Genomic DNA, 25537 nt, shown 5'->3' on the forward strand with positions numbered 1-25537 from the left:
TGTAGAAATCATATTGGAATCGCATTTCAAACCACCTCCAAATGTGGTTTGAAATGCAGTTTGTAAAAATCACATTTCATGTGTTTTTTTTGCTGTCCAGATGGCTGGCGGTCTGAACAAGGCATAAAATGACCCATCAGCCTTTTCTACCTCTGCTTTCTCTTTTCTCATCCGGTTTAGTCAGTCGCACAGACAACAGACTAACTAGCAAGGTTTCACTGCCAAAGCCTTTCAGGTTGTTTTCTTGGTCCGTCACACTGAAGCCAATGTTGTAGTCTTGAGAAAGTCTGAACTTCAGACCACCTACCAAGGACATTAGAGATAACTGATGTTTCTGTATTTCACATACAGTGTATGTTCATCAGAGATTCCCTTCCATAACAATGGAATGCAGATTTGACATTGAAATGTTTTTACATTGATCATCTCCATCTGTTTCGTTCTTTCTCTGCGCGTCTCTCCTTCACACTCTCCCTCAGCGTTAATTGAGAACGACAGGAATCGGAAGCCACGAGAGGCTGTAGTGAAGCGTCAGGTGTTCCACTGATTAGCGCCTGTCTCCATGGCAACTCTGCCATCCTAAGATAAATGTTTGTACCTTGTGACAGAAAATACAACTCTCAGAAATACGGACACATTTAGACACACATACACACACTCACAGCTGAGTATATGAAACTCGGGTCTTGATGTTCATTCAAGGAGACGTGTCATCTGCTGTGGCTCTGTGATAGAACTCACTGCACTGCAAAACATTAGCTGTTAATGTTGAATTGTAAAGCCATAAAGGATAATACTAGTAGACTATTTTTTTCCTGTTATCATTATTATCCAGGTTTAAACTAACTAATGTTTTTGCCACATGCAGTCGGGAGCTCCTATGTGTTCCACTGCAGGTTTGACTGACCGGCTGTCAATCATACATATATATACAGTATATATGATGTAGGTATAAATGCTAACTGTAAAATGTATGGGCTGTAATTGGGTTTCTAATTATTTTCAGTATAAATCAGAGGCATTATGATGTGATGCCCAAACATGTGTCTGCTTTTGTAAAGATAAATCTTTGTTAGAAAACGTAGCTCACAACTCAGTAGCTTTGCAGATAAAAGCATGATGAATCACAGCATCATTTACTATCATTAAATTTGATATTTAGAGCCATGAATAAGCAAAAACGAAATGTTCCCGGTGTGTGAATACGGCAGATGCTTTGTGTAATTGATCCCTGTCATTTTGAAGTGGGATCTGAATAATTGAAATTACATTCTCATATTTAATGGTGAGGTTTTGAAACAAACAAAGCTCTTATCTGATAGCTATAATGGCAAACGTTCATACGTTCATTATGTCACCAAACAATCCTTCCTGTATGTCTCTTAACAGCCTGGTTTCACAGCAGCAAACTGATCCTGACTTTGAAATCAAATTAATTGAGTGGGTGCATGGTTGAGTTCCAACCATGAATGTGTTATGAGAACTGGATACCAATGTTTCGAGATAGCGGCCAGTCATTCAAATGAAAGTTACTCAGCCAGCAAATATACGCCAAAAAAAGTCTCTTCCTAGTTTACTTCCTCTTGAACATTAGTTGTGTGGCCCCACTGGCTCGTAAATACCTTACTCTGAGATGACGGCTTATACGGTAGCTTTTCTACCATTAGGTTTTTCCAAAATAATATATAAATTATGAATATTAATAACTCAACTTTGTCAACATTCTTTTTTAAATGCAGTCTATGGAGAAAATTCTTTTTTGGTTGCAGCACTGCAGTTGGATACTTGGACAAAGTGGGCCATGCCATGCCGAAACTCTCTTAATACATCAATGATACGTTTGGTGGTGGGCCGGAGAGAGCCAGAGACTGTTCTAGTGACTCTGGTTGGTGGGTAACTGCACACCGGGGGGCTGAAATGGGAGAGTAGTGTGAACCAGACTCTATACTTGATGAGTCATGAATCTGATGACTTTAGACTCGACTTGAGAAAATCATAAAAGACCTGCAACTTAGCTTGGACATTAACACCAGTGATTCGTGACTTCACTTGGACTCAGCATTCTCCCTACGCCCAAACATTAAAACTCCTGGATACGAGGAGTCAAGCTGACAGCAGCTAATCATGTTATACAAGCATATCATATCATATTCAGACATTAAAACATTCAAGTAAGCAGACTTCTAATTGTATCTTTCCCAAGTTTCTGTGACAAACTTCTCCAATGGCAGATTGTATCAGCTGTAAGTAGTAAATAGTACCCCTTCCTGTCATGGGGAACAAGTTGACTATGACTAAATACTGTGTGTGTAATGAGAAAAACACAATGCAGGTGTGACAGCCTATAAGCAAGAAGCTAATAACAGTGTGATAATAACTGTCTCTCTCTCCCTCAGTGAGAAAGTGCCCTATGAAAAAGACCACAATCAAACAAAATGTAAACTTCTCTCTGCAATATTCTTCTAAAGAAAAACCCATATAGCAGCGGCAGTGCTAAGATATAACCCAGCCTACCATCAACACCCCCAATTAAAAATGAATCAAAACAGACTCACCGATTTGTCTTGATGTGAAAGGATGACAAACGTCTCTGCAAAACTTAATCAAAGGTGTCGTTGTTGAAGCTTTTCATTTAGAAATAATGGAGTTTTTCCCAAAGAAGAGAGAATATTTTATAAATGATACTGAGATTTGGTAACGATTCATTTCAACCAATTACTCTTTTTTTAATATTTTGATCTCCCTCTTGCCTCTCAAAAATAGAGGAGGAGCCTCCACTGCTGCTACTTTCATTGGAAAAGAGTTGGAAGCACTGGGCTGGGCCATTTTTAAAATCTAGTGTACTCTCGGTAGTTTCTCAACATTACCGACCCTAGCTTTAATTCACAACAGCTCTGTATGCTTAAAGTTGTTGCGGCTGCTTGGATGGCGATTTCATTTCCAGCTTCCAGGTTTGTCATTAATCATCTGGTTCCTGGTTCGCTCTGTGGCTCCTCTGGTAGACATGTTAGAGCAAAAACCTGGGGAGGGAAATTAAGATGCGTTCAAGAGATCCAGAATACAGTTGAATAATGATTGAATGATATGCAGATGCTTTTTTCCTATTGTTGCAAAATGTTGATATTTTCCCATTGTCTTTTTTAATTATTTGGCCTCCACTTGTAATATAAAAGAGTAATAATAATAGAAAATAAAATTGTGTGTAGCAGCAGAGTGCTTGATTGTACTGAAAGGCAACAAACCTCCCACTCTCTATTGAAACAGCCTCAAGATATATTGAAAAAGACTTGAATTAACAAAGAGAAATAGCACAGTAACATTCATGCCTTTAGATTTCAACTAGTTTGTTATTAGCTTTGTGCCATGGGTGACTGTAAGGCTGATATTTATTACAGTCTTAATGAAGAACACTCACAATATCAGTGTGCTTGCCTGCATTTTATTGATCTGTGGGCTTTAAAGCAGATTTAATCAGGCTATGTGTTGTAGGGTAATAATGGTTTAAGGACTTTGTTCCAGAAACAATCAACTGTGTCTCAGAGACTAAAGCAGTGACTGTGTTGTAGTGTTTTGTCTTGATTTCACTCTTGCAAAAGGTTGCAGAAGATCTGCAAAGCCAAGAGGATTATTTAGTGTCTCTGAAGTTGAAAATCACTAAGGCAGACAAATTCAGGAACAAGATGGTAAGATATGTTCCTCACGTTTTCTCAGAACCTTTTCTCAGTCTCAGAACCGCAAAAAGAGCTCCACAGTGTTTCTTCATACTCCTAACTCATCCTCCCCCTTATGCTTTTTTCCTCTAATGTCCACTTTCTCTGGTCTCAGGTCAGCAACGCACACAGGGACATTAAATATCGATTCAGTCAGTCCACCCATCACCTCTTCAACTGCTCATCAAATATATAAGAGAAGTAGTGTTGAGGTTTATCTCCTTTCACTGATGGGACTTCAGGGGCTGAAACAACGTGTGCCAATGGAAATCAATGGCTGAGCACTGCAGCTCCTGTGTATAGGAGAACTTTATCTCGCTGTCACAGACTGTGACACACATGCACACTAAAGCCTATGATGACAGAATTTAGCCAATTTGTGTTATAGAGAAGGAGGCATTGTAGTTCCATTAAAGGACAATAGTTTAGCATGTTTTAGCCAATTAACTACACATTTTGTATACTTAACATAGACAGTAAGAAGTCACCGTGACGTCACCCATTGGCTTGTGGACTACTGTTTTGAAACCTTGTGTTAGGCATTTTGGCCGTCGCCATCTTGTTCTTTTTGCAACCAGAAGCTAAGTACAACCTAACGCTGAATAAGACATTTTCAGGTGACCAAAGTGTTGCAATTAACTTCCATGAACAGTAGGGGTGTAATGATTCATCTGCTATATTGATGTATTGATTTATATTCCTATGATCCAACTACATCAATAGGTACTTGGCAAGTTGTCCTTCACGGGGACGTATATCGATATAAAATCGATTTGAAACGCAAAAATCTATCGATACTAAGGATTTGCACCTTGTATTTAAGGACGACGAACGCTATATGAAAGTGTGTTTTTTAGCACTTTTATTAGTAAAGAAATGTTAAACGTTACTCCGGTTCACTCTCCAGACATGCGCCAGCTTGCCAGCTAATCGTCGACCCTATCTTTGACCATGCTGCAAGAAATTTGCTAAAACACACCACGTCTTTACATTGATTTACTTTCCTCGGACAGCAATTAGTTTCCCTTCTTTTCACTAATAAATCTCAACCATCAAACGAAACACCGACATGTCTCCGAGTGTGTGAGTGCATGTATGTGGGACGATGACGGATCAGATATCGTTTTAATGGAGTGACAAGGTGTTCGGTGTCCTCTGTACTGTAAACAAAATAGTCTGTTCCACTCGGTCTCCTCTCATCTCGCCAGCGTTCAGTCACGCTCTCTGCACAGCAAAGCACCAACTGAGCACAGACAGCATCTCCTGGAACAGAGCATAGATGACATATTTAGGCAGTACACCTCATTCAGTTGGTGAAAGGCAATTCTCCTCATGCGTGAGTGCGTATTCTGTACTTAAACTGTATAATTCAGGTGTTCTTTTTCCTTCTTATTGCTGTGCATCCAGCTCTCAGCAGACTCAGAGACTTTATTCAGAGCCGTGATGCTAGGCAGACTGACACCAGGAGTCCTGACCGCCTGGTGAGATGCTGCAGGCATCGGGGAGGAGGCCCAGAGAGAGGGAGGGGTTGTGAGAACCGATACTTGCTCTCACCTCTCACTCGCTGCTTTTAATCCCTCCGTTCCTCTCTCTCTTTTCTTCCTCGCTGCTGGTAGCCGATTGCAACCTCTCTCACTCCCACGCAAACAACATGGACTCTCTACCTTCAGCAGTGGGTGGACACAGTAATGGAATCACCACATGAGAAAGGATTAGAACGTTGAAGTAGCTAAAAAAAACCAATTACAATGAATTCAGATTAAAGTGTTGGCAGTCATCGTGTGTGTATATGTGGTTTTAAAAGTAATATGAGGCAACTAACAGTCTTCTACACAGTCTGTAATTGGTGTCTGAATTATTAGGGCTGTGTATTGGCAAGAATCTGGTGATACGATACGTATCACGATACAGGAGTAACGATTCAATATATTGCAATACTGTAAGCAAGGAGATATATTGTGATTTTTTTCAAATCTGATTTTAGGAAAACTGTCATCGTATAAAGACACACCACCACATGTATAAAATCTCAGTAAAAAAAGTCACTATGTGAAATGGCTACTATGGTAACTAACATCATCACACATGAATACAGTTGGGCTCATTGGATCCACAAGAGTCTCAGCTTTACAGTGATACCCAATTTATGTCATCCAAGACTGTTTAGGGACCCCAGTATGCAAACATATTCAAACACACCATTTTAGAATAGATGAAAATAACACATTTATACTGTATGCAAAAAACTGCATGCGATTATCATAAAGTGGGCATGTCTGTAAAGAGGAGACTCGTGGGTACCCATAGAACCCATTTTCATTCCATATCTTGAGGTCAGAGGTCAAGGGACCCCTTTGAAAATCGCCATGCCAATTTTTCCTCGCCAAAATTTAGTGCAACTTTGGAGAGTTATGTAGCGTTCTTCGCAACATGCATGCACAGAATAGCGGCCGGGTCCGCCCAGCGGGCCGTCAGATTTTTAAGTTGCTACTTAAAAATCGATACAGCGTTTTGGAGAATCGATACAGTATCGCAAAACATAATGTTGTGATACTCGTGTGTATCGATATTTTCTTACACCCCTACGTATGAATTATAGGTGGTTGATCTTGTAGCTTATTGTAGTTTCAGAAATCCTGACAGCATATGTCAAACTGAGACAGACTGCTCGGGCAAAGAGCTGGTGGGCACAGATCGGCAGACGCTCCACAAACTTGATTTCATTCAAAGCTGGTATTTATGGCAAACAACAGCAACTGTGCGTTGAGAGCAGCGGCCAGTAGGGCAGGCTCACATGCACTAAAAGCACAGAGAATCTCTGATTCCAACACACACAAAGGGAGAGACTTCATTCTCTGCTCAGGTAGACATTATTCCTCTATATCTTTACATAGACAATAGTTGATGATATATTAATGCTCTGATATCGTATAGAGAACCTTTTAAGTAAGTATCCACCATCTGACAACGTTGTGAAGTAGATCAGTATTCACGTTCTTAGTCCTACTTAAAAGGTGAGATTGGTTGATTATTTCTCAGAAATACTAAACGGGCAAAACACAACAGACCTATTTGAATCACTGGAGACAACTTTGACATGTGGGCAGTGATTCAGAGGTGTGGAGCAAGGCTACAAAACGACCTGATTTCTTCTAGAAAAAGGCAAAGACCTGCCACTGCAGTGAACACTAGACTGTAGATCGGGACCACAACCAACTATTATAAAAAAAAAGTGTCTGTACTGTGAGTTTACCAACTCACAAAGTTAGTACGTAGTTTTAACTTAATCTTAATGTTTTTGTAAAAACATATAAATGCACAGTTCTCTGTAAAATATTACAAATGGACTGGGATATAGCAGCTGTTGAAGGCAGATGTTTACAAGTTGGTAACATTGGGTTGTTTTCTGGGAGAACTGATGTGAGAATGATCCCACTGAGACAGTCTGAGCACAGCTGCTTCCATGAAGAGCACTGTGACATCAAACAGTCCCAGCCATCGCATCTCAAACACTCCGTTCAGGATGCAACTACAGCTGAATATCAAGTAGCCTCAGCAGAAACTTGATATTCATATATTGTCGGGTGTTTTTGTTACACTGTACTCCCCGCTGTGAAGACACATGCAAACAGACACAACAGCCTCCCTCCAACCCTCAGCGCTTAATCAGCCCCAAACTCTCTCTGACAATCACCATGATTAGTGCTCCACTCCACACATAATGAGCACATCTGTCTTCTCGCAGCGAAAGCATTGATTCTCTGTAATGTGACACGATGCCAGTTAAGAGAAGGACTGCTCTGAAAAATGCCAGCCCTGCTGCTGCTGCTGTGGCACCACTGGAAGCTATTCACTGGAAGTCACGTGATGGCTGATAGATTACAGCAGCATCTTACTCTTAGTCACGCTTAATGAAATGAATTCATAGATCATCACAGTAAATAGTATAACTTTGTTTCATACATGACGATCCTCAATATAGGGATGGTACTGCTTTATGTCAGGATGGGCAGCTCATTTTTATATTAAACTCTTAGGTACCACTTTCTAATAAGGCCCCCTTTAAAAAGAAGTTTCTAAGTTGTAAAGTAATGGCTTTATTAAACCATTTACTAATGCTTTATAGAACACTTATTGTTTTGCTCATTTGTATATCAATAGTTTTCAGATATACTTGAAAAGCACACTGGTGCCAGAAAGTTTCATTTTGTAATGAGCTAAGAGCAAACGTCATCTGCAACTCTAAATGCCAATAAGTCATTAATAAAATGTTCTTACATTAACCATTAAGTCGGCAAATGTCCACATTGTGGTCTTCCTGATGGACTAAAGACCTCAAAAGTTGTTCATATGAACTGATCTAGAAACGTATTCAGTAAATGACGTATCAACCATTAATGAAGCCATTAGTCATCCCTTTATAAAAGAGCCTCCAACTCTTGTAGTGCAGCATTAAGTATGCTGTATCTATAGCTTGCATCTGAAACCACTTATAGAATCTAAACAGCACACATGTTGTTCGTCACGTATAGAATCCTGGACAGTAATAACAGTAATAATTGAAAAGCACGGTGTGAAAACAAGAAAAGAGAACGCATGGACCGAGAGAGGAGGTGTTGGAAGTCACGAGGTGAGCAGAGGAAGCGTGAGAGAGTGGAGGAAGAGGTGCAAAGATAAGGTGTGAATCACGAGGCGATAATGTTGAAACACACACACACACACACACACACACACACACACACACACACACACACACACACACACATACTAGAGTGTGTGTGTTTGAGAGATTAAAGGCCTGGAGATCGAATGAGTGTTCATCTCTCCTGTGGAAACGGAGGATATCCATTAAAAACAGATACATATTGTGTGTGTGTGTGTGTTGATGACATGATAATGATGATGATGATGATAAATACACTACCTCTGAACTTTTACCTCGGCCTCTGCACGTGCCTCCTTCCTTTTCATCCATTTTACATCCTGCTTGACTTTTGTCTTTGTCTGTGTTCCCTGCACCTTTGTTTCCATTCTGACTCACCTCAGTTATAATTACGTTTTACTAAGCCTTGCCCTGAACCCACCAATCCCTCCTATATCCGTGGTATCATGCGACTAGGGCTGTAGGACTGCAGTCTTAGTCATAGCAGACGCTGCATCTCTCGCTCAGAAAAGCTTCCATCGCGGCTCCGACTCAAACAGCCGAGGTTGTGCCGAGGTTGTGCCGAGGTTGCGACGCGGCGAGGTGCAGAAAGGCGAATCTAAATTGGTTCCTGCTACGGCTGAAGCTCTGCACACAGCTGCTGCCGTAACAGTTAATTTCCAATGGCAACCGAAAGCAGATGCAGATCGGTCGCCATGCCAACCCGGTTGACCCTTTGACCATCTCTGCTCCCTCTCTCCTCTTTCCTTCCAACGTCCTCCCATCCCACGCAAGAGAGCAGGAAAAGGCGTGAGAGGCTGAAACCTCGAGAGAGCAGAGTCAATTTACACTAAATCTACCCGAGCCGACTCAGAAGACCCCGATCCTCCTCGCAGGTTTGCCAAAATGCACACTTCATCCACACTGGCTTGAAGGGTGAATCAACACTCCTGTTGATCTCTTTGTCTTGCTACTCATCTTCAAAAAGCAAATATTAGTGTTTGACATGTTTAAACATCATTCCTTGACGTGTCTACGGGAGAAATAAATGACACACCAGCGTCCCACCAGAAGGATTTTCATCATCCGTGTTGATAAATAGCAGCAGCCACTGGCTACTGGAAGCTGTCCCCCTTTTAAAGCTGCTGTTAAGAAGAATCACTGACACATTTTATGACTCAGGTAAGACTCTTGATTAAAGCTGCACTGGCTATTTATCAAAGAAATCCCGAAGAGGGTAGCTGCAGCAGCAAAGAGCAACCCAAACCCCCCATCACTAAAATGCCCAAATTTTCCCAGTTTGCCTAAATGGATTCATGGTGTGATCACTGCTGGGAAATGTGCGCCCAGAGGAAGAGATTAAATGGAATAGGCTGGTAAATATGAGCATGCTCACAGGACAGGATTGGAGTTTGGAGCCACTGATATAAAAAGTTGCCTAGAGTAGTTTTAATTTTAGCCTCTTCAGTTTGTTTCATATTGTAGGCAGGAGCTCAAGATCCCTATGGTATCAAAAATGGTATTGAATATTGATGTTTTTCAAGGTATTGTATTGAAGTTAGAAATTCCAGTATCGTGACAACACTAGTAAGAGGAAGGTCGGGTTATGTCCGCTTTTAAAAGTTATAGTGTGGCTTTCAGCGAAACAACAGCTGAGCAACAACAGACTCACATTTTGCCTCCCCGTGCCAGAGCTTTTTTTCAGGCACTTATATTTGAGATCCTTTTGCTGCCTGTCACAAACGCTTTGTGCAACAGAATGGCTGCAGAAGTTGCTGCATAAACTCTGCCTGGTCACCTGTTCAGCAGCACAGACTCTGTGATTCCCTTATGGGAGTCGGGCAGCTTGAGGAGAAAGTGGGAGGAAAGAGCGAGTGTTTCCCATCCTCTCTGCTAAAAATCAATATCATCTCTGTCGTGTTTCATCTCTCCTCCATGTAATTTTTTCCCCCTTGCAATCTCCTACATCTGTCTCGGGACTCTCTTGTCCTCGTTCCACCAGTGTCCCCCCGCTATCTCGCTTTCTTTTTCTGTCTGCACCAAGTTCAGGAGCAGCAGCATGACTCATAAAGTCACACAGGTACTCGGAAATGGATAAAAATAGTCGAGCTAGTCGAACGGAGTACATTTATATCATATATTGTGCTGGAAAAAGCATGTGATGGATCTATATTTGAAAGTTCTTGACCAAAGACTTATTGCCAGGACTAAATATGAGACTGGCCCTCCAAAAAATAGACCAAATACATGTTGAATAATGTTATCATGTTTATTATTTGTGGTTTGGCATGTTGAACTGTAAGAAATATATTAATACTGTAAGTATATTGTGTGAGATTGTGCAGCTGCAGGGTTAGGCTGAGCTCTCTCTGCAAATGAAAGCTATCCAGTTTTAGCGTCTCTAAGCCGAAATCAAACCATTTCACAACTCAAAGAGATTTTGCAGTTCAGCGGGGAGACTCGGTGCTTTGAAAAGATCGCCCTCTTTTCAAAGCTTGTTTGGCTCTGATGTCTTTACTGAGAGGTGTGTGTATAGTACATTATGTTATGGGATATTAAAAGCTAACTATCTCATTATGGATTTCTGCTTATCAGTGCTGGAAATACATGTGATGTGATCTCATGCTGTTGGCCAGTTATCCACCCGAACAAGAAAGATTTACAACCAAAAAAGAGCTACATCACTACGAACTGTTTGTATCACTATTGATGGATTGTAGGGTGTTTTTTTCCTTTAAGGCATGGCGGTATGAGAGCTACAAATCCACCATTTAAACAGGGATGAATAATTCTGTCACATATACGGTAGGGACACACAAATCCACCCTGTGTGTCTGTCAACTTGTAGGGTTGAAGTTACCAGGATTATTAAAGTCATCAATCAGAGCTCACAGATACACACAGCTCTATATTACTGGTGTGTGTGTGTGTGTGTGTGTGTGTGCGTGCAGACAGAGATGTTCTGATCAGTAGAGGGATTCTGTGTCATGTCTCTCACTCAGAAAAGCTTCCATCGCAGGTCCGACTCAAACAGCCGAGGTTGCAAGACAACGAGGTGCAGAAAGGAGAAGCTAAGTTGGTCCTGCTACGGCTGAAGCTCTGCACACAGCTGATATAACAACAGTTCATTTCTAATGGCAACCGAAAGCAGATGCAGATCGGTCGCCATGCCAACCCGGTTGAACCCTTGACCATCTCTATTCCGTCACTGTCGGGAGGGGAAAAATTATTCCAGGTAGATTCACAGGGACAAGGAAAATCATGATTTACTCTGACCAAGACATGTTTCTAAAGTCAATAGAAACCATGTGAAATAAGAAATATGGTACAAGATTTCTTCCAACTGAAGTCAGGGCTTGAAATACCATGTGCATATGCACAGTAGTGTACGTCAAATTTGAGCTGTGCATGTAATTCTCAGGGCGGCATGGTGGTGCAGTGGTTAGCAGTGCCGCCTCACAGCAAGAGCGTGCAGTTAGCATGTTATCCCCGTGTTAGCGTGGGTTTTCTCCGGTTCTCAGGTTTCCTCCCACAGTCCAAAGACATGCAGGTTAGGTTCATTGTTGACTCCAAATGTTCTGTAGGTGTGAATGTGAGCGTCTCTATGTGTCAGCCCTGTGATAGGCTGGCGACCTTTCCAGGGTGTACCCCGCCTTGACCCAGTGTCAGCTGGGATCGGCTCGCCCCGCGTGATGATTGTGATGCACATCTATTTGTGCTGTTATGGTACCATTACTTGGAGTGGCCAAAAAGGACAAAGAGAGACTTATTATAACAATCATTTATTACATATAGATTAAATAAGTCTTGTTGAATATGTGACGTCACCAAAAACGTGTTAATATGATAAACTTTTCCATAGTAGGTTTGCTGAGAAGCGCAATGGATTTCTGCTCAAAATGTTCCTAAGACCATGTACAACCTGAAGTAGTTTAATTGTACATTACTGTACTGAGAAAATCAGCTCAAATGATGTTGTAACACATTGAAAATGCCCTCATTTTTAAACTCACACAAATTAAATGAACAAATGTTTTCCTTCAGTCAGTCGCTGCCGTGGTAGAAGTCCTTAGACAAATACACCAAATTGTACAGTAAAAAAATGGTGCAGGCAAAACATTTTTAAAAGTTACATGCACTAGTGCATATGCACAGAAAAAAACATTTTGAGCCCTGTGCTGGTGGCCAGTTTTTACGCCTTGTGAACACATACAGATTCAAATGTAACAGGCTGTAAGGGCGTCCTGGTAGCCAAGTGGTTTAGATGCAGGCTCTCACACAGCATTTAGTATATTGTCTTCTGTTTCAAGTTGTCTGCAATACCTAAAAAGAATAGTTTTGAAGCTCCTTTCCGTAAAGCTCTATTGGTCAGTCAGAGCCAGACATACCAGCAGGCTGTCTGCAGGGAGGAATTAGACAGAAGACGGAGCCTTTGTCGTAGACACTAGGGTGAGGTGACAGTGTGAGACACTGACAGCAGCAGACTCAGGAAACCTGACAGGAAGGGAGATGAGCAGTGCTGCTTAATTAGCTTTGTCTCCATTAGACCTGCTAATGATCTCAGTGGAGACAGCTCCAGATGCACCTGCCACTTATTTTCTTTGTCAGCACAAATGCTTTCGAAGCACAATCGTCTACATTATACAAAAACATAGAAAATACAGAGGACCATTTGTATTTGATTTTGATGGGGAGGCAAATGTGTGCAAGATATATTCACTATGTTTACAAGTCTCTATAAAATCATTCCTCTGACCCCTTAAAAGACAGCAGTGTCTGCTTCTCATCCCTCAGTATCTTGTACTTCACAAGGAAAAAGATGAAAGAATAGTCTGAGATGGCATTTATGTGTCTTCGAGTGATCACTGATCATAGCAAAAAACATTAATGTAACTGTATTGATCAATATGTTTGATATTAAGAGTGAATGAAATGATTCTATACAATGCAAAATGATTGTTCGTAGTTCTGAAATCACAAAAAAATAGCTTCCAATTAGCTCTGCAGCTCTATTCAGCTTTTTTTTAGCCTCTTTTAGCTAATTGTCTTTGATTAATGGCACATTTCCTGTATGGCTCTATGTCATCGCTCTCATCAACCCCCTGAGGCAGTTGTGTTCAGCAAAAAAAGCTCTGATAAACCCACTATACTATATATACACAAATACTCTATACTTCAGAGCAGTCAGAGACGGTTATAGGCCTACTGTATAGTAAGTGTTCATTGGTTCAGAGTATTCTGAGTATAATGATATGCAAAACCAATGCTGCCCAAGCATAATATCAGATATTAGCAAAGGAGAGATGATATGTAAAGTGGATGGGTGGATGACAGGTGGAGCAGGAACTGGAGGTATGACATATAACCGTACTGACAGTAACTGTCCCTCTGCTCTGGTGATCCTGGGTATGTCAAAATTAAAGCATTTATTTCTGCGTGTTCTTTTCTTTAATCCCAGTAAGAAGGCAATTACGCACATGAGAGAAAGGATTTGATGACTAAACAGAGCCACAGATACCTAAACATGAATTATCAGGCTGGTGGTGAGAAAAGGCAGCAGAACGAGAGGAGCGGGGTGTGGTCTCTCCCGTGGGAGAGCTGCTCGCATCCTCTGCTCCAGTTTTATGTTTCTACAAAAACAACCGTTTATTTAGACTAGATAACACGCTCCCTGTAAACCTCCACTTCAGCTCAAACTTTACAGCCGCTAATCCTAAACTATCAGCAATACTTCTCCACGTGTTAATCTGACAGAATAAAGCTTCTGTGAATATACTGTACAAAGAGCTTTTTGAGCTAAAAACCTCAAGCCTCTCAGCATTCCCTCTAAGGCTCCAAGAGCAGCAATAAAAGCAGACTATTACACTCATAAAGCACTAGTTTTCCCAGCAGAATTATGTTGTTGTTGGTCATTATATTCCACTAAAATATCCACTAGATTCACCTCACAGAGGAAAAACACAAGCAGACAGCCGCAAAAGCTCAGAGCTGATATGAATTCTTACTGCAGATGGACTCTAAAATGAATGAAGATGTTCTCTGTGGTTTCTGTAGGTATACATACAGCAGAGACCCATTTGGATGAATGCAGTACTTTTTCAGAAACCCTTTATTTAATTTTTGTTCATCAATAAGACAGCACATTATTAAAACTTATTAAACCACGAACCACATGCATCTAAATGACTACGAAGCAGATTCTCTGTTTGCGGTTGCTTGAATAATCGTGTTATGATGTTGCTTTTACCATCAGCCCTAAAAAGCTCATTATGGGCTAACTAATGCAGCAATTACAGAGGAAGGGAGACCGCTACAAAGAGACTGTTTACCTCCATTTCGCCCTCATTTTCTGCATATAATTTGATGCATTTCTCTGGGCCACTTCTGTCTTCCTGCTACATCTAATATACTAATGTGCTGTTAGTATACAGCAGCGCATTTAAGCTTTTGCATATTCAATTTTCTAGGGCTGTGTATTGGCGAGAATCTGGCAATATGATACGGATCATGATACAGTGGTTACGATTCAATATATTGCAATATACACTGATCAGCCATAACATTAAGACCACTGACAGGTGAAGTGAATAACATTGATTATCTCGTTACAATGGCACCTGGCAGTGGGGGGGATATATTAGACAGCAAGTGAACATTTTGAACTTTGAACTTTGTGTTGGAAGCAAAAAAAAATGGGCAAGCATAAGGAGGATGTGAGCGACTTTGACGAGGGTCAAATAGTGCTGGCTAGACGACTGGGTCAGAGCATCTCCAAAACTGCAGCTCTTGTGGGATGTTCCCGGTCTGCAGTGGTCAGGACCTACCAAAAGTGGTCCAAGGAAGGAAACCGGTGAACCGGCGACAGAGTCAGACCCGAGGCTCATCGATGCACGTGGGGAGCGAAGGCTGGCCCGTGTTGTCCGATCCAATAGAAGAGCTACTGAAGCTCAAATTGCTGAAAAAGTTAATACTGGTTCCGATAGAAAGGTGTCAGAACACACAGTGCATTGCAGTTTGTCGCGTATGGGGCTGCGTAGCCGCAGACCGGTCAGGGTGCCCGTGCTGACCTGTGTCCACCGCCAAAAAGTGCCTACAATGGGCACGTGAGCATCAGAACTGGACCACAGAGCGATGGAAGAAGGTGGCCTATTTTGATTATATTTTTGATATAAAAATGTAGTTCAGTGTCGCAAAAATTTAGTAAATTACAATAAAAGAAACACGACACTATGCTTCACGTCATCCTGAGTCAGAACACAATACAGAACACTCCACGGTGCCGGGCCCGGTGTGTGAGTGTGTGTGTGTGTCCAGCTCGCCACGGTGCGTCCTGTCTGAATCAGCTTAAGTGGTTATTACGTGAGCGCCGAAGCTTCCTTTCGGCGCTCATATTAAATTAACATATAGACCGACATGTGTAACCGGTCCAGATGTTCTCGGTGGTTACCCGTTGACATCTCTGAATGCACTGTTTCTATTTGAAAAGAAGTATTTGGTGATTTAGGCTACTAACATTGATAGACTGGAACGACTTGTAAGTCACGTCTCAAAGACTTAACTTATGTTGGACTTATCTTGGACCAAAAGACCTATTAAATAGCTCTGGTATATGGTTCCACATATGTATATAGACAGGATGATGTTTGTATTTTCTTCCTCATTTATCTATGTTTTGCATGTCCTTCTCATAAACTACAAAACTGTTTTCTTTTGCTATTCACATTATTACTTAAATGCACATTTCCTCAAAGTGTTACTTTTTAATCTCTGTTGTTTTGCCGTCCACTTTTACAACCCACCCTTTTCCTTGCAGATTTCTATCACTACTTTTCTGCTGCTGAGAGCCAATTTCCCCACACAGAGATCATTAAAGTTTATATGATCTTATCTTTATCGGTAATGAACGGACAACACAAGTACCTGCAGTGTTAAAGGGCGCCCAGGGAGCAGCTGCACACGAGTTACTACTCCCAACCCTCTAAATATTTAAAGGTGTTGTAGGCGGACGGCAATTGTACCTCGCTTCTGAAAATCACATTTCAGGTGACTGTGTTGCTTCTTATTTAATAAGCAGCCGTCATCTCTCCTCTAGAACAAGAGATACAGACAAAAGTGTTCACTAATAACATTATCTCCCCACACAAGTCCATTAGCAAAACTCTGAGAAAGCCCCGAGGTGGAATGGAGAGATGATACGCAGCAACATGTTGACACTGTATGCCGTAAAATCACATAACTGTTCTCTTTATGCTCTTGTGCTCAGCTCATTTGTGCATACATTGCACATTTCATACCACACACATTGTCTGTCTACTAATAATCTAACACCTTCCAAACATTTGGTACAGAATAGTGGTCAGCCGATATGGGATTTTCATTGGCCGATGGCCAATATATATTTAATAAATTTAACAAAATTGCTGTACTTAAATTAACATTTATTTAACATTGTTATTGTCGGCATCGTCTCTGTTTGCTTAAGTAGATCTGCACTCTGTCTTATACTTGACACTAACTTAACTTATTTAAGTTGAGTTTTAGTGCACTTCACAACAGCATTTGTCAGGTATTTGTCAGACGCAGATAGCAGCGTCTCCTGGTTTCTGGGAAAGAACGAAAATTTGCAAACTTGCATAAATAAAAAATGTATAAACAATTTTAGTTTAGTGTCCTTTCCTGGTGTTGGCTAACTTTGTTCCACAGCAGCCACACCGAGGAGGCTGCTAGCAGATGTGTCTGCAGATAGTTCTTTGTTAATCGGCCTTGTGAGCGCAGGCATGTGTGCATCTGCAAACCGATGTCAATTATCTCAAAATGGCATTAATCGGCTGAGCAATTAATCTGTCTATCACTAGTTCAGAGGAAGATATTGTAGCTCAACAATGACTGGAGAGTTTACCATGAAATTGACTGTAGACATGTGTATTTTAAGAAGAATCTGCATGCAAAATCTAATGGGCAAGAATCTGCATGCAAAATCTTAAGAAGAATCTGCATGCAAAATCTAATGGGCAAATTTCCATGAAATTTACAAACCATTCATGCTCAACGGGATGAACCGTTTCCATTTTCGATACTTCACAAGCTTTCATTTAGTGCCCCTCTCAGGCCAAAATGTCAAGTTTGCACAAAAAATGGCTTCTAATCGAATCGAACAAGCAGACTGAGCACAATCAAGGGCTGGAATCTAGGTGGTCTCCTACGTAAGATCTGAAAACGCACCCCTCCCCTTTTGAGGTTCACTTGAAGTAGAAAAAAAGTCTGTTACTGTACAAGTCCTGTTGCTTGAATCTGTGTGGAACAACTCCTACAAAGCACAGTAGGTCAATTACCATGAGATACCATGAAGATTTAGATCATTAATAATGGTACTCTGTGTGTGCCATGGGTAAAATTCCACGCTGTGCATCAAACATTGCAGACTGCAGATGAAATGCATATATTCCTGATGTTGCCGGTATTGAACTGAAAAAGAACAGCATACATTCTACAAGCAGTTGTCAGTGACTTTATGATCAAGAATCAGTCGTAGGCCTGTCGAAGGGAAAGTGAAACTCAACTGGAAGGGTTTGAAAGTTGTCTGAGTGTGAAAAAATTGCTTGCTAGGTCTGTGCAGATGGAAATGCATCTATTGACTGATTCCCAAGAACAGCTCTGGGCTGTTGCATGGCCACATGATCACGTGACACACACCGGCCCAAAAATACCCTTTCCAATACCCAATCAGTCATTACTACATTAAAGGAACTGCTTGCTTAGTTGAAGCCATTCAGCTGTGCAAGAACTCAGTCAACCAGGTCAAGTGTCTAGAGCTGCATAGTGCACACGCTCTTATGGAAGCTCACGAAGCCTCGGCTCTGTCTTGATCTTACTGATAAGTTGAGGATGCTCTTCTTTTCATTTCTTTGCTTATGGGCACAGCGAATGTTTCACACTTATTTATTTGAACCAATTATTTATATTGTCTATCATAATAATAATAATAATAATATCATTATTACTGCTCCCACCAACTCTTGTCCTCCTCTCTCTCCAGCTGCCATCGAGGCCTGCCTGGGACACCTGCTGAAGAGACGGGCAGCTGGTTTTCTCCGCAGTGACAAGATCGCCGCACTTTTCACCAAAATTGGCAAAGTCTCCGACACGGCTGGCGAGATTTGCCGTAAAGTGCAAGAGCAGCTCCAGCAGCAGGCTGAGCTCACCAGGTTGGTCAAACAATCCCCCCACCCCCCACAATGAGTGAGCACTCAGTAAATGCTGTTTTGACTGTTTTAAGTTAACATTTAAGTTTCAATTCCTCTTTTTTCTGACTGGGAGCGTTCCCACCATTGACCTTACCTGAAACCACAATCAGAATTTAATTTGTGCAAATTGAGTGAATCTGCTATCTTAATTACAGACGAAGAGACACTCTTCACCATTACAGCCCACTCTGTGGTGAGGATGATAAGACTCATTGTGTAGCTTTCATTATGCACCAGAACTTAAACTAATTAACATCAGCTACAGTAAATTAACTATCAGAGGCAGTTTTTGAATGGGGTGGACACAATAACAGGAACACCTGCAATCCAATAAGGTCTCTCTGTAAAACATCAAATATCTGTGAAAGATTATAGAATAGGACTTTTTTTATTTGCCATATTTAGGTAAAGATAGGTTTATATATAATAAATCCAAAAGTGGTCTACAAAATACAAGTAGACAGATCGGTATTACAGATCAGATCTAAGAGGATGCAACTATTTCTGTGACTTCCTGTTAATTCTTTGAAGGCTGCTGGAAACTGTCCAACTTGACTGTGGGGTTTTTGTTTGATCCAAAAACGCCTGCAATTACCGCTTATCGTCAAAGAGAACGGCTGTAACTTTAATATCATTTGCAAACACCTGTGGGCTTTTCCTGCTAAGCCAAGTTCAAAGGATCTGCTGTGAAAAACATGAATTTGGTTTGTTTTATTGAATCAGAGATTCGTTGTTGTGGTGAGGCAAACAGCCTCACCTTTATCCATGATTTATGTATCCATGGTATTGAATCCAAAATTCTTCCTCACATTACTTCTCAGATGGTTTGGTGTCATAATCTGAATCTGTCAGCTCAGCACAGCTCACTAGTTTTCTTCATTTTGGGTCAGCAGTAGCTTACTTTATCAAAAGGGAAATGCAGAATGCATTTTACGAACACTGCAGTGTACCGAGACAACACCACCACACATCCTATATGTGGCGAAACATTTCATAAATGCACTGAAAATATATTAAAGGAATATTTCACCCCCAAAATGACCAATTGTATATCAATTACTTACCCCGTGTTGCATGCCTCAACGGTGAATGAAGAATCTAAAAAAGGAGTAAATCCTTAATGAATTGAAGTAAATAGAGGCCACGTTTAACAACAGCAAAACTTTATCAAAACATATATTTTTGGGATTTGTATACGGATGTTTTGATATAGTTTTGCTGCTACCTTTGCACACTGATTTACAGTAACCTTTATTTATTGCTCATTTTAAGTATTTATATACATAGATTTATTCAGGCATAATCAACTGTCTGCTACTCGTTGTACACCAGGTCATTAGCTCCATGTAAAACACACATGCTACTGAGCCACACTCACACACATCACCGTTAGACACAATCTCTGGTCAGCTGAATATTTACTAAAGCTGAGCTATCTGTGTGCACACTGTGATAAGCCTCAGGACTGTTTCTAGGTGTGTGTGTGTGTGTATATTATATATGTGCGAGTGGGGGTTGGTGTGTATATGTGCTTACCTGTTTGCATATATATTTCTGCGTTTATGTGTGTACACACAGGGTATGATAAACTGCTTTATCTGCAGGCACTTAGCTACTAGCCGAGCTGTTTGCAAGCCCATTAATTGTCCATTAGCCTGAGCCACATGGCTACCACATGTCTCTCTGGGGCTGCAGAGAGAGGTTTACAAATGGAGGAGACAAAGCTTTGGGCAACAAGCACACACACACACACACACACACCATGTACACACCACTGATGCACAAACAATAAAACACAAACAGAATGTGTAGTGAGACGTCGAGGCAACATGGTTGCATTATATGATGTAAATCAGGAGTTAAACGTGCTCGGGTACGCCGGGCACTCGGTTCTCCGTCTTCATATCAGCCACCGTCTCTCTGTCACATCTCATTGGCCTTTATTTCCCCAGACACACAACATTAAAGCCTATTATTGTGTATTGTGATCTGCTTTGCACAAGTCACACCCCTCCACCAGAATGCATGCATGCACACACACAACGCACACACACACACACACACACACACACACACACACACACACACACACACACACAACGCACACAAACACACATGTTCCCACCCTGCCCCCCTCTCCCTGTCATCCCACCTCAGGGCTCCATCTCTCATTTACCCTGGTTACCATGACAACATGGTTTGCGCCACTGGCAGCGAAAGAAGCAGAGAGCATGATGGGAAACAAGAGACAGAGAGATAGACTATGAGCAGACATCAACAGTGGAATAAAGAGTTACTGCTGAAGAGGTTGTGTTTGGACACCCTGCCATGCTGCTCCGTGTCTCTTTGTGATGTATTCTTTTACAACCACTAACTCCTTTTTTAATCTTTTTCTTATGAAGACAGCACAATGCTAAATCACCAACACGCCGCCCTCTTTTTCCTCTCTCCATTCCTCTCCTCCTCTTCCACACTGAGTAAAGAGCAGAGCTAGCATATCATCTGCATTCATCTCCTATCCTGCAGTGCTAGCAGCAGACCTGCTGCGGCAACAGCTCTTACGCATTAAAGGATAATTCTACTTTATTACAACTGGGGTGTTATTTTCATAGTTTTGGCCATCGGTTCAATACAATGATGTGGCGACACATGTGGTTCGCCAGAGAGGCAAATGTTAAAATCACATTAACTGTTATTAACATTCAACATACAGGGTTACGGGACTGACTGTCTCCTAAACATTATGTTCAATGAAACTGCATCGTCAATGACGTTTTTCGAGGGAAGTTCTTCAGTTCAAATAAGCCGTGGAGGAACAACTTTAAAACATCTGGAACCACTAACTTTATCAGAAACTTTAATTCCCATGATCCTTCTAGAGATTCAAGGTCACACTTATTTTTGACGTAAGCTGCGCGCGGTTCGCAGCAACAACAGACAGTGAAAGTGATCTATTTACGGTATAATGACATCATACCAGTAAGATTACTACAGTTTCAATGTCTAGACATCTGTAGAATATGTTACGGACATGAAAATAAGTAAAGATTTATTTTTGAATTAACACTTCCTGCTTTCATTTAAAAATAAAAGCCATCAAGCGTCTTTTCTATTCCTTCATTTTTTAACACGAGTCTTTTATTCTGAAATATTTGTAGAACATATTTGCAGTGTTGTAGAGCATGCAGTGACTTGCAGAGCTCCATGAATGGATATAGTACGGGGTTTTAATGGTGGTTTATCACTGTTATTTACAATTTACCACACATTTCTTAACCTTCCTCTGTCTAAAATGAATATAAAGACATTTATAATTAAATAAAATGACCATTATGAAAGGCAAACTCTAAGTAGAAAGAAAGGGCTGACAGCAGCAGCAGCAGAAACGCAGCTGGTCTGAACACCCGACGCGTGAGCAAATGTAACACATCCTCAAGCCTTATACGAGAACTGAAATTCCCATCCTGCAGATTCAGAGGCTTAATAAATCACCCTGACATATTCCTTTGTCAGGTCAAAATGTGATCTGGTTGTAATCATTTCAGTGGGCTACATGTTGACATTTGTTGACATTTCACATTTTTGTAAAGACCAATGACAGAGCAGCATAGAGAAGGAGAGAGACAGCACACTGTAAGAAGTGATGTTTCCATAGAGGAGATGTACACATTAAATGATCTATAATTACAGAGAGATTATACACTTATGTGAACATATGCTTAGAGGCAATACATCATCACAGAATGCATGATTCAGTTCATTGTGCTCGTTTCTGAATGATGTATGCACAATGGTGTGATGTTGTGTGGGGAGATTGTTTTGTTTCTTTTTAGAGGAGAATTCACAGTGTCATTTATTCTTATTGGAGCATGAATCTGTTTTATGTTAATGAGTCGTTTGTTGGCACAGTTGACATTTGATCTAGTGAAGGGAGGCACAAGAAGAGTTCAGTTCAGGAGGTCACCAGACCAACCAAGACTGACAGTAGTGAGGAAGAGACAGTGTATAGAAATGAAATACAGTACAAGTAACAACAAACGCAACCTGTACCTGGAGTTGGAAGTTGAATAGAAGTGGTACATGAAGTATACAAGAGGAGATGCTCATGGTTCATGTCAGAGGATGTCACTGCAACACACTGCAGCGTGATTTAGAAAAGGAAGACCCTGTCTCTTTTTCTTTCTGTCCTATCTCTGACATCATCCTGATGCTCCCCCCATCGCCTGGGGTACTGTCACTGCACACACACACACACACACACACACACACACACACACACACACACACACACACAGGGGAACTGTAAAAATCGTGACTTAGCACGCACACACAAAAGCTGGGGGGATTGCTAACATCGTGACTGCGGCAGCCGAGCCCCCCTCACTACAGACACACACACACGCACACACACACACACACACACACACACACACACATTCATTAGCTTGTTGAAGTGTGTGTGTGAATGGTTTGGTCTGATTGCTGTAGAAGTGCCAGAGATCAAACTCTGTCCATGACGAAAGTGCTCCTCTCTTCAGGCTGACATCACGCCTCCATATTCATGAAATCCTTCAGCCAGCTGATTTCTGACAGAGAATGGCAACTTTTAGTCTGACATGGTTCAGATTTATGGGAAAGCAACCAGTGCCCAGCTCTTATAAAAGACGATAAGTTGCAATGAAATACACTATCTAACATTGTGCTGTTAAATGCTGCCTCCTGATAGTCAAAGACCCAGTTCCTTTTCAATTATTAACCTTCACATTGCTTACTCGTACATCATTTAGTTGTGACAAAGCCAGGTTTATGCTCGCCGGCGAAGGCTCCGCACTGTTGCAGCGCTTGGACGTGTTCCTCTGCACGTGCGGGGCTTTTCAGACATGACTGCCACAATAAGATGAAAAGCAAATAACTTGAATTAAGAAGTAAAATAATAGTTTTTAAATGCTTTTAAAGCAGGAGATTCTAGAAATCCACATGTGAGTAAATATTTTGCCAGTTGAATCAACTGTTTACAGGATATTCAACCTTTAACACTTGTCTCCTTTCTTTACAGGGATTGTATAAAGGCGATATAGTATGTCCATGAATAATATAACACTCGTTGACATCCTGCTTCTTCACAGAATATTGTGTTCATATGCCCTGTGGCGTTTCGGAGAATACAGCACGTTGAGCACGCCTTTGTGTGCTTGTAGCTCTCGCTCCATCTGTGGAGGCCAGCACCACGGTGCCTCGCGCCAGTATAAACTAAATGCTAATTTGCAGCTATAACTTGTTGTATGTTTTGGGTAGACTTATACTCTTATTATACATAATTTGTTTTCTATACAATGAGCTCTTCTCTGTATCAGTGGTTGTTAATAGTATTGACCTGTGACCTGCTTCGTGCCCTGCAGGAGAACCCAGAGTGTGAGCCATGAGCCTCTGAGGAGACAGGGATCCTCCACCACCAGCCGCCCCCCACAGCCCCTCTCCGCCCAGGCCATCAAACACATCTGGGTCCGAACGGCTCTCTTTGAGAAAGTTCTGGACAAGATAGTGCAGTACATTGTGGACAACTCCAGGTGATTGGTTTCATTCTTCCCTCAGCAGTGACTCACAGCACCCACACCAGGCTCTGTTGTAGCTGAATGACGAACAGGACTTATGAATGACCTATTTAGTGTCCCATTCTTCTCCCATGTTCCCCTCTCTGGTTGCTTTGTTCTGTGCTCACAACCACTGGGTGCTTCAACAAGCTGTCCACTCAGTGAAATGATGATCAAAGCCTCAGACATGAAGTGCGCTGATGGGCTCCACAGACATATGACAATGTGAATCACACTGTTAAATGGAGAAAAATCCACCTTAAAACTTCAGTAGTGTTGTTAGATGTGGTTTTGTTGTTCTTGTTGATAAACTGGGACATCATGTTCAGACAGCTGTAGTGTAGGTCGTCTGAAGTGATGAAGCATCCATGGTAAATGTGACGTTGTGTGTCAATCCGTCAGAAATAAAGAGCCAGTGTTCAGCGGTCACACAGTAGGAAATAAACCTACCCGCAGCCTGAATTGGGACGCCTGTTTAACTAAGTCTGGCTCTCATGGGGTTACCTGCACTGAGCCTAACATTAGTGATCCAGGATGAATAATATCATGAAGCTATCAAAACTGAATAAACAATAGGAACAATATCTAGAAATTGAGGTTAAAGTTGGAAATATGCTTTAACCTTAAAATATGTACTGTATATATATTTGTATATATTTGGGAGCAGTATAGGTTGCATACTATAAAAATATACTATAATATATTGATTGAAGTATTGCACTTTTTGTGAGATACATACATAAATGTGTAGAAATATAAACATGCATACACAAACAGGGGTATATATACATATGTATATATACCCATACACGCATGCTCTGTTCACATGCTTCACCACACATATACACGTAAAAACAGATATACATATACAGACACATAAGATTAGGACCTTATAAAAAAATGCCATCCTAAAATAATGTGTTTTTAAGACGCGGATACAGATGTAGATGATCGTATCTCTACAGGAAGTGCATTCTAGACGTCGGGAGCCCTGACGGCAAAAGTCTGATCTGGTCACAAACTTGAACCTGGAACAACAACAAGTAGCTGATCAGGCGATCTCCGACCACGTACAGGCGCATATGGTGTTAAGAGATACATTATGTACTCTGGGGCAAGTCCAAGTTGTGCTCTAAAAGTGAGTAATAAAGTTTTCAAATTGATTCTAAAATGTAGGGGAAGCCAGTGCATTTATGCCAGGACAAGTGTAATGTGCTCCCTTTAGTTAATGCCCATTTAAAGCCTGGCAGCAGTTACCCTCTGCTTAGGCAGATTTGCACGTCAAGAAAGCTGTTTGGTCGATCCAACTCCTGTCGGGAGGCTGGTTCAAATCAGTGAAGAAATAAATAA

General features: G+C 41.2%; 1 protein-coding gene across 7 annotated transcripts in view; it reads left to right on the forward strand.

Moving 5' to 3' along the window:
• The window catches only part of sgsm2 (small G protein signaling modulator 2), a 70766-nt gene that overhangs the window by 22754 nt on the left and 22475 nt on the right, over positions 1-25537 (forward strand). For all 7 annotated transcript variants that reach the window (XM_074639976.1, XM_074639974.1, XM_074639978.1 and 4 more), the window contains exons 3-4: positions 18389-18557; positions 23996-24163. In XM_074639976.1, the coding sequence (XP_074496077.1) occupies positions 18389-18557; positions 23996-24163 (337 nt within the window). The remainder of the gene's footprint in view (positions 1-18388; positions 18558-23995; positions 24164-25537) is intronic.

Source organism: Sebastes fasciatus, chromosome 7 (genome assembly GCF_043250625.1).
Source record: "Sebastes fasciatus isolate fSebFas1 chromosome 7, fSebFas1.pri, whole genome shotgun sequence".
Classification (NCBI taxonomy): Eukaryota; Metazoa; Chordata; class Actinopteri; order Perciformes; family Sebastidae; genus Sebastes; species Sebastes fasciatus.